An 11,024-nucleotide genomic window follows, 5' to 3' on the forward strand; every position below is an offset into this window, starting at 1 on the left:
GCTGCCAGATTGCTGTCCTTCTTGAGCATCCCCTCTCTCTGCGCTCACACTACTGCCTTCCTCTATCTGGGTATCATCATCAGAGCCTGGGCATCCTCCTGGAGCATGTACCCAACACTGCGCTCAAACAGTTCAGGGGACTCCTCAGGAGGACATGGTGGGTCTAGGGAAGGAGTCACTGATGATGACATTGAGACGAGGGAAGAGGATGCGTTGGCAGCTGCTTTGCTAGTACCCTGAGCCTGGGTGAGAGAGGATGAGGAGGATGAAGAGGGCTTGGTCATCCACTCTGCCAAGTATTTGGCTTGATGCGGCTCAACACATCCAGCTGTCGAAAATAAGGACAAGCGTGTCCCATGGCCACGTGCTGATGATGATGCACTGTGTCCACAAGCAGTATTGTTGTCTCTAGACACAGAGCCTGCTTGCCCTCTTTTATTGGCTTGTGACTGTCTGCCTCTCCTTGCTGGCCTTCCAGACATAGTAATGGCCTGCAGGGAGATGGGAAAACCAGCAATTGGGTAGTGTATATTGTGCTAGAGGCACACAACACCCACTAACTCCTGCAGATGCCTGTATGATAGAACACCAGCAATAAAGGGTATATACAGGTGTATACTGTGCTGGAGGCACACAACATCGACTAAATCCTGCAGATGGCTGTATTAGAGAACACCAGCAATAAAGGGTAGATACAGGTGTATATTGTGCTGTGCTGGAGGCACACAACACCCACTAACTCCTGCAGATGCCTTTATTATAGAACACCAGCAATAAAGGGCAGATATAGGTGTCTACTGTGCTGGAGACACACAACGCCCACTAATAGGGATGAGCTTCGAGTTCATGAGTTTGACTCGAACATTGCCTGTTCGGCGAACAGTGAACAATTTGGGGTGATCGCGGCAAATTCGAAAAGCCGGGAACACCCTGTACAAGTCTATGGGAAAAATCTAAGTGCTAATTTTAAAGGCTAATATGCAAGTTATTGTCCTAAAAAAGTATTTGGGGACCTGGGTCCTGCCCCAGGGGACATGGATCAATGCAAAAAAAGTTTTAAAAACGGCTGTTTTTTCGGGAGCAGCGATTTTAATAATGATTAAAGTGAAACAATAAAAGTGTAATATTCTTTTAAATTTCGTACCTGGGGGGTGTCTATAGTATGCCTGTGAAGGGGCGCATGTTTCCCGTACTTAGAACTGTCCCTGCACAAAGTGTCATTTCTGCAGGAAAAAAAGTCTTTTGTAATACAGAGAACACTCATTGAAAGTCATTAATAAAAAAAAATAAAGCGCGGGGTTCCCCCAAATTCAATTACCAGGCCCTTCAGGTCTGGTATGGATATTAAGGGAAACCACGCCTCAAAATAAAAAAAAATTGACCCCTCAAAGCACCACGTCCCCATGTTGATGGGGACAAGGGTCTCATCCCCACAACCCCGGCCGGTGATTGTGGGGGTCTGCGGGCGGGGGGGCTTATCAGAATCTGGAAGCCCCCTTTAACAAGGGGAATCCCAGATCCTGGCCCCCCTGTTTGAAATGGTAAGGGGGTACAAAAGTACCCCTACCATTTCACAAAGAAAGTGTAAAAAATTGTTAACTAAGACAAACACACTTTTGAAAAATTCCTTTATTAAAAATAAAAAAAATAAAAAAAAGATTCCAACGGTGGTAATCCACTCTTGCTATCCAGCGATGGATGATCATCTCTCCGGGGTCCAGCGATGGCTGATCTGATCCAGTGACGGGTGATTTCTCAGTCAAGCGCAGTCCATCCATGCATCCATCTTCTGTCTCCACTGTCGGAGACACTGCGGGATGCCCGCGCCTGACGTTTCTTATATTAGGAGGGCGGGGCCATCTGTCACCTGACCCTGCCCCCCTCTGACGCTAGTGGGGGAAGCTTCCCAAATGACGTATGGGTGACCCCGCCCCCCTCTGATGTAACGCAGGTTTCCGCCCTCCTAATATAAGAAACGTTAGGCGCCGGCATCCCGCAGTGTCTCCGACAGTGGAGACAGAAGATGGATGCATGGATGGACTGCGCTGGACTGAGAAATCACTTTCTTTGTGAAATGGTAGGTGTACCCCCTTACCATTTCAAATGGGGGGCCAGGATCTGGGGTCCCCTTGTTAAAGGGGGCTTCCAGATTCTGATAAGCCCCCCACCCGCAGACCCCCACAACCACCGGCCAGGGTTGTGGGGATGAGGCCCTTGTCCCCATCAACATGGGGACATGGTGCTTTGAGGGGGTCATAGACTCCCAAAGCATCCTCCCAATGTTGAGGGCATGTGGCCTGGTACGGTTCAGGAGGGGGGCACTCTCTCTTTTCCTGCGGCCTGCCAGGTTGCGTGTTCAGATAAAGGGTCTGGTATAGATTTTTAGGGGGACGCCCACGTAAATTTTTTTTAATTTGACGTGGGGTTCCCCTTAATATCCATACCAGACCTGAAGGGTCTGGCTGGTAATTGAATTTGGGGGAACCCCACGCTTTTTTTTTTTTTCAATGACTTTCAATGAGTGTTCTCTGTATTACGGGAGCCGACAATTCATTATAGCCGCGAGTGATTTTAAAGGACTTTTTTTTCTGCAGAAATTACACTTTGTGCAGGGACAGTTCTAAGCACAGGAAACATGCGCCCCTTCACAGGCATACTATAGACACCCCCCAGGTACGAAATTTAAAGGAATATTACACTTTTATTGTTTCACTTTAACCAATTCACGCCCACGCTATAGCCAAAAGACGGCTACAGCGCAGACGCTATCTGCCGGGAGACCATCCTTGGACGTCTTCCTGTTTACTTCCCCTCTGCGTGCCTCCACGGGTGCGCATCGGGGAAGTTCTGTGCTGCCCGTGTCCGCCGGCGTGATCGGCGTGCCCAATGAGAGATGATCTCATATGTAAACATATGAGATCATCTCTCATCGCCGATCTCCCTCCTCACACAGACAGCGTGCCATCTGTCCCCAGTGCCACCTGTCATCAGTGCCATCTGTCCCCAGTGCCACGTATAAGTGCCACCTGTCATCAGTGCCACATGTCATCAGTGCCACATAGTGCCATCTGTCATCAGTGCCACGGATCATCAGTGCCACATAGTGCCATCTGCCATCAATGCCATATCAGTGTCATGTGTCATCAGTGCCACATATTAGTGCCATCTGTCATTAGTGCCACCTGTCAGTGTCACGTGCCATCTGTTATCAGTGTCACGTGTCATCAATGCCAGGTATCAGTGCCATCTGTCATCAGTGTCACGTGTCATCAGTGCCACGTATAAGTGCCATCTGTCATCGGTGCCACATATTAGTGCCATCTGTCAGTGTCACGTGTCATCAGTGCCACGTATTAGTGGCATCTGCCATCAGTGCCACATCAGTGCCATGTATCAGTGCCACGTATCAGTGCCATCTGTCATCAGTGCCACATCAGTGTCATGTGTCATTGTCCTGGTGCTCCAGGGCCTTCAAAAGTGTAATGGGTAGTCAACAAGTTAGATGTGTAATTTATGCTCCTAGAATATGTGACGGTGCTCCCTGCGTGTTGGGCCTCTCTATGTGGCCAGGCTGTGGAAAAGTCCCACACGTGCTATCGTAATACTCAGGAGGAGTAGCAGAATTTATTTTGGGACATTATTTATGGTATACACATGCTAAGTGAGAGAAATAACCTATTACAATGACAATTTTTTGGAAAAAATTTAAATAAAATAAAAAATCTTCATTTTGCAAAGAATTGTGGGAAAAAATGACAACATCAAAAAGCTCACCATTCCTCTTACTAAATACCTAGGAATGTCTACTTTAAAAAAAGGGGTCATTTGGGGGGTATTTGTACTTTCCTGGCTTGTTCGGGTCGCAAGAAATGAGATGAGGCCACCAGTACATCAGATGTGATAAACACCCACTAACTCCTGCAGATGGCTGTATTAGAGAACCACAGCAGTAAAGGGTAGATACAGGTGTATATTGTGCTGTGCTGGAGGCACACAACACTCACTAACTCCTGCAGATGGCTGTTTTAGAGAACAACAGCAATAAAGGGTACATACAGGTGTATACTGCGCTGGAGGCACACAACACCCACTAACTCCTGAAGATGGCTGTATTAGAGAACAACAGCAATAAAGGGTAGATACAGGTCTATACTGCGCTGGAGGCACACAACACCCACTAACTCCTACAGATGCCTGAGAAAAGAACAAACTGTCCCTGCCTATCATTCTCTCCCTGCACGCCGGAACACAAGGCTGTTGCGCTGGGGGCCTTTTATAGTGTGGGGCGTGTACTAAACCCCCTGAGCTATAATTGGCCACAGGCATCCAGCCTGTGGCCAATTATGGCTTTCCTCGCTGCCGGCGCGCTGTGATTGGCCAAGCATGCGGGGTCACAGTGCATGCTTGGCCAATCATGAGCCAGCAATGCACTGCTATGGCGCAGTGCATTGTGGGCTGTGAGCGCCACACGAATTTGCCACGAACTGCCCACAGAGTTCTGTCTTCGCCAAATGGGCGAACAGCCGGTACCCTTTCATGTCACAACACTGAAGAAATTACACTTTGCTACAATGTAAAGTAGTGAGTGTACAGCTTGTATAACAGTGTAAATTTACTGCCCCCTCAAAATAACTCAACACACAGCCATTAATGTCTAAACCGCTGACAACAAAAGTGAGTACACCCCTAAGTGAAAATGTCCAAATTGGGCCCAATTAGCCATTTTTACACCCCGGTGTCATGTGACTCATCAGTGTTACAAGGTCTCAGGTGTGAATGGGGAGCAGGTGTGTTAAATTTGGTGTTATTGCTCTCACTCTCTCATACTGGTCACTGGAAGTTAAACATGGCACCTCATGGCAAAGAACTCTCTGAGAATCTGAAAAAAAGAATTGTTGTTCTACATAAAGATGGCCTAGGCTATAAGAAGTTTGCCAAGACCCTGGTACTGAGCTGTAGCATGGTGGGCGAGACCATATAGCAGTTTAACTGGATAGGTTCCGCTCAGAACAGGCCTCACCATGGTCGACCAAAGAAGTTGAGTGCACATGCTGAGTGTCCAGGAAACAGGGCTGGACTGGGACAGAAATTTGGCCCTGGACTTCATCCAGACCGGCCCACTTACATTTTGAGTGTCCCATCAGCACTCCCTTACATCAGAGTGTCCCATCACCAGCCCCCTTATATCAGAGTGTCCCATCACCAGCCCCCTTACATCAGAGTGCCCCATCACCAGCCCCCTTACAACAGAGTGTCCCATCAGCACTCCCTTATGTCAGAGTGTCCCATCACCAGCCCCCTTACATCAGAGTGTCCCATCAGCACCCCCTTACAACAGTGTGTCCCATGAGCAGTCCCCTTACATCAGAGTGTCCCATCAGCACCCCCTTACATCAGAGTGTTCCATCAGCACCCACTTACATCAGAATGTCCCATCAGCACCCCCTTACATCAGAGTGTTCTATCAGCACCCCTTACATCAGAGTGTCCCATCAGCACTCCCTTACATCAGAGTGTCCCATCACCAGCCCCCTTACAACAGAGTGTCCCATCAGCACTCCCTTATGTCAGAGTGTCCCATCAGCACCCCTTACATCAGAGTGTCCCATCACCAGCCCCCTTACATCAGAGTGTCCCATCACCAGCCCCCTTACATCAGAGTGTCCCATCACCAGCCCCCTTACATCAGAGTGCCCCATCACCAGCCCCTTACATCAGAGTGTTCCATCAGCACCCCCTTACATCAGAGTGTCCCATCAGCACCCCCTTACATCAGAGTGTTCCATCAGCACCCCCTTACATCAGAGTGTTCCATCAGCACCCCCTTACATCAGAGTGTCCCATCAGCACCCCCTTACATCAGAGTGTTCCATCAGCACCCCCTTACATCACAGTGTCCCATCACCAGCCCCCTTACACCAGAGTGTCCCATCACCAGCCCCCTTACATCAGAGTGGCCCACTAAGCCATCGGCCCACCGGGAAACTCCCGGTAGTCCCAATGGCCAGTACATGCCTGCCAGGAAAGGAAGCCTCTTCTAAAGATAATGCACAAGAAGGCCTGCGAACAGTTTGCTAAAGACAAGAAGACTAAGGACATGGATAAAGACCAAGATAAACTTATTTGGTTCAGATGGTGTCAAGCATGTGTGGCAGCAACCAGATGAGGTGTATGAAGACAAGTGCGTCTTGCCTACAGTCAAGCATGGTGGTGGGAGTGTCCTGGTCTGGGGCTGCATGATTGCTGCCGATACTGGGGAGCTACAGTTCATTGAGGGAACCATGAATGCCAACATGTACTGTGACATACTGATACAGAGTATGATCCCCTCCCTTCGGAGACTGGGCCGCAGGGCAGTAATCCAACATGACAACGACCCCAAATGCACCTCCAAGGTGACCACTGCCTTGCTAAAGAAGCTGAGGGTAAAGGTGATGGACTGACCAAGCATGCCTCCAGACCTAAACACTATTGAGCATCCGTGGGGCATCCTCAAACGGAAGGTGGAGGAGCGCAAGGTCTCTTAACATCCACCAGCTCCGTGATGTCGTCATGGAGGAGTGGAAGAGAACTATGAATTCTGCTGTCTACCAAGAGATCCTGAAGGAGAATGTCCGACCATCTGTTCGTGTACTCAAGCTGAAACGAACTTGGGTTCTGCAGCAGGACAATGATCCTAAACACACCAGCAAGTCCACCACCGAATGGCTGAAGAAAAACAAAATGAAGACTTTGGAGTGGCCTAGCCAAAGTCCTGACCTGAATCCTATTGAGATGTTGTGGTATGACCTTAAAAAGGCCGTTCATGCTCGAAAACCCTCTAATGTAACTGAATTAGGACAATTCTGCAAAGATGAGTGGCCCAAAATATCTCCAGGATGCTGTAAAAGCCTCATTGCACGTTATCGCAAACGCTTGGTTGCAGTTGTTGCTGCTAAGGGTGGCCCAACCAGTTATTAGGTTTAGGGGGCAATCACTTTTTCACACAGGGCCATGATGGTTTGGATTTTTTTTCACCTTTAATAATAAACACCTTCATTTACAAATTGCATTTTGTGTTTACTTGTGTTGTCCTTGACTATTGTTTAAATTGGTTTGATGTTCCGAAACACTTAAGTGTGACAAACATGCAAAGGAACAGGAAATGAGGAAGGGGGCAAACACTTTTTCACACCACTGTATATTAGAAAATCATTCTGGGGCAGGGCTAAGAAGGGGTTACAATAAAAGACAAGATATTTCCCCTTTAAATGCCTATTAGATTCAGGTGAGCTCAGAGGGAGTTTGTGTGTGTGTTGGAGACAGAGAGGGAGAAAGAATCTCTGATCCCCCTTAGGAGGCAGGAGAATCATTTTGACAGCCAATGCGGGGATGGGAAACAGGGATGCACAATTTTCTATTTGTACTTGTTTGCTGGTTTTCTTGATTGCTAAAATTATGTCCTTTTTTTGTTCTATCCCTTTGCTTAGGAAAGGCAGTTTTGTTTTTGGCTGAAATAAAGCAGTCAAGACTGACACCTGTTTTACACCCGATCCCCACAATTGGTGGAGAATGCTGGCAGACTAAGCCATTCAGCCCCATCCTACATCACAGACTAAATCTGTGATGGCTCTAAAATACACAAAAAAGTGAAGGAAGAGCTTTTAAGCACTGACCACTATGCAATGAAACAGCTGCACAATAGCAGGCCCTTGTAACAACATATTCGGCGTCCTATCGCAGTTTGCTACAGAAGTGATGTTCCATCGCCGCCATCCTGCTACACCCCACACTCGTCCACAGTAAGGATACACAAAGAAGAGGCATCTTTTTACATCAACTGGAGTTTTGCATTTTAGACGCATTTATAACAGTAAACTGAGTTTCTATAGTGAAATACAGTACTTAGAACTTCGTCTGACTGCTTAGATGTTAAATTTTAAAAGCAGCGAACTGTTGTCAGATTAGCAAACCTGTGAGATGAGCAGGATTGCCGATGCTTTTAAAATTAAAGATCTAAGTAGTTAGACGGAGTTCTAAGCACTGTATTTCACTATAGAAACTCACTTTACTGTGTAAAATGCAAAACTCCGGTGGGTGTAATAAGATGTCCACTTCCCCCCTTCTTAGTGTATCCTTACTGTGGACGAGTGTGGGGTGTAGCAGTCACAAACCAAGAAGAGGCTAGATGTTTGCTGGCTGAAAAAATGGTGGTCTTACAATCACCCAGCAATCTGGAAGGCAACAAGACCGATCTGGTACACAGGCTGATTCATGGAAGACTGTGCAGCAGGCCCTACAATGAATTTCTGCAGACAGTGTTTAAATGTGTCTGGTGCTTTTTGGAAAGATTGCCACTAGAGAAGGGCTGTTTGAAACAGATGTTCTGGCCCCTTTTCTAGATCCCCAGCAGGCATACTTCACCCCAGAATCAGCATGAGACTGCAAGGGTGTTGAAGGCTGAAATTTTGATCAGACTGGGGATGACTCTTACCATGAGGGCAAGCTGTCTCTTTGTCTAGTGATATAATAAGGCTAAACCTGCACAATTGTATATGCCCTGGTACACACACTCCCAGGCTGGTTGCAACCTGAGGTGCTTAACCCCACTAAGGATGTGGAACGGGTCACCCTGGACTTCAAGATGTATCTAAAAAGTTTGGTGAATGGTCCAATATCTCAATGGCAACATGGGCCAGGTGAGCGTGTATGAGCATGGCTATCTAGACACATGCCAAAAAGTGACACCCACTTCGGGCAGTCCAAAATAGTTAGCGTGAGAGGCAGGATCACAGTGCAATGGAGCAATGACCGGACATCAAGTTCTGCTATAAATTGGGTAAAATGGCGATAGAGATGTGTGAAATATTGGTGCAGGTTTACTATGAAACTATGAAGGATGAGCCATGTTCGGGTCGGCCATTGACAAGTAGAATCCCAGACACGAGCGATCGATTGCAATAAATGCTGGCACAAGATCGGCAACTGACTCTATGGTTGATGGTGGAGGAATTGAGCATTAGCAAGTGCATTGTCCGCGAAGATTTGGGTAAGCAGAAGATCTGTTCACGGTTTGTGCCGGACAAGCTGACAGACGAATAGAAAGTAAAACAGATGGAAACCTCTGGAGATTTCATTACCATGTGTGATCAGGATCCATCCTTTCTGCGAACCATTGTTAGAGGGGATGAGACTTGATGCTACCAGTTCAATCCAAAATCCAAGCCACAATCGATGGAGCTCTCTTGATCTGGAGCCTGTGGACTTCTTTCTGTTTCCCCGCCTGAAGAGCATCATGAAAGGCGCACGTTTTGTGGGCATGGCAGCAAGCCAAGAATGTGTGACTGCAGTTCTGCGATTGATTTTTAAAGAGGCCTTTGCTGAAAGTTTCCAGAAGCTTTATGAATGTTGCCGTTGTGTGTTGTGAAGGATGACAATTATTTTGAAGACCAATTAAGGTTATTTGTTTGTTTTTTCTGTTTTGTTTTCTGAGACCATTCACCAAACCTTTAGGATACACCTCATATGTGTTTCTTTGCTTTAATAAGAATTATATTGTCACATATTTTTGTTGATGTTGGTTAGCTTGTTCTATGTTGAGTACAAACAGTATGTGAGTATAAAAATATGTATATTTATGTAAATATATGTATATATATTTTAAATATGTTTGGTAAACTACCTGTGTGGGTCTTTTCATTAAAGTTAGTTCTTGTTTTGCATTATGGCTAATTAACAAATAGTTTGTAGCAATAAAAAAACAAAAAAAAACCCTTTCATTGTCATTTGACAAACATTACATTTTCTGATACATTTTCAATTCAAAAGATACCAAGCCGACATTGTTTATCAAGCTGTAATAAAACAGTAATTTCCTATAACCATTTCAGCCAATACAAAACTCAACTTGAGTCATAATTCTGCTAAAGTAAATTGACTCACCAATTATTATACACTCTTGTCCTTCTTGTGGAGATATTAAGGAAGACAACTATATTAAAAAGAAAACTATACAGGCTGTCCTACATGAAAAAAAACAGCAACAATTTGGAAAGATTTCAGGGCATACAAATGTGAATTGTGTATTGGAGTACATAGGCACAATTGGTATTGATGTTATAACAGTTTAGCAATAGGAGTACCAGTATATAATATATTGTATTATAAAAAAAATTTCAATAGCAGTAACAATATATAATATTTATATTTACATATACAGCTACATCTTCATCTGTCTTTTTATTTAATACATTAGTCTAATATTCCTTCAAACTTCAATTTCTTCAAGCTGAAAAACTTTGTCATCAATACTCACCAGTTAAAATGGTGAAATGGCAAGGACTTGTAATGGTGATAAATGCTGGTGTCATATACATAGCTTTTACACCATCCCTGTTCATTTTATCCATATTGGGGGTATCTACGTCCTGGTCATAATTCCAGCGAAAGCCATCAAAGGAGATGAGCAAGAGCTTGTGGGGGGCTCTCCTTTGAAGAGGGGCAGATGAAGTCAATAACACAAGAGCAGACAGCAGTGTACACAATGCTAACATCTTCATTGCCGCTGGGCCAAGGAAGAAAGTGAACAACTGATATTCAGGTTCATAGATTTATAATATCCAAGAACAAAGTTTACACTGATATCTAATCTATTACAATCTTTACAATGCAGAGTAATCAATAGCTATCTGGAACTAACATTTCACAAGTTTACTTTGAAAATGTTTTTTGCACAAGATGTTACTGCTGTGGTGTTTTTATAAGACTTGTATATCAGGAATAAAATGACAATAAATCATTTATAACGTTAGCACATGCTGTACAATCACATTTAAATTAATAGGAAGGCAGTTTTTGTTTCAAGTTGATCTGCCTTCTTTCTTTATTACCTTCCCTTATACGTTCCACTAGTGAAGGTAAGTGAAATAAAACTGATCATGAACTGCCACTCGGGTAAGTAAAAGTAAACTGTTTAGGAACTACCACTCAGGTAAGCAAAACTATACTGTTAATGAACTGCCACTCAGGTGATTAAAACGAAAGCC

The 11,024-nt window shown here is 45.2% G+C and overlaps 1 protein-coding gene across 1 annotated transcript in view; it reads right to left on the minus strand.

Moving 5' to 3' along the window:
- Nucleotides 1-10,572, minus strand: part of ENPP7 (ectonucleotide pyrophosphatase/phosphodiesterase 7) — a 37,955-nt gene extending 27,383 nt beyond the window's left edge. The window contains exon 1 of the mRNA XM_077459615.1: nt 10,295-10,572. Coding sequence (XP_077315741.1) covers nt 10,295-10,538 — 244 coding nt within the window. The 5' untranslated portion in view covers nt 10,539-10,572. The remainder of the gene's footprint in view (nt 1-10,294) is intronic.
- Nucleotides 10,573-11,024: the final 452 nt, after the last annotated feature.

Source organism: Lithobates pipiens, unplaced genomic scaffold (genome assembly GCF_037356315.1).
Source record: "Lithobates pipiens isolate NorthernLeopardFrog02 unplaced genomic scaffold, aLitPip1_a1.2 Scaffold_28, whole genome shotgun sequence".
In the NCBI taxonomy this organism is placed as follows: Eukaryota; Metazoa; Chordata; class Amphibia; order Anura; family Ranidae; genus Lithobates; species Lithobates pipiens.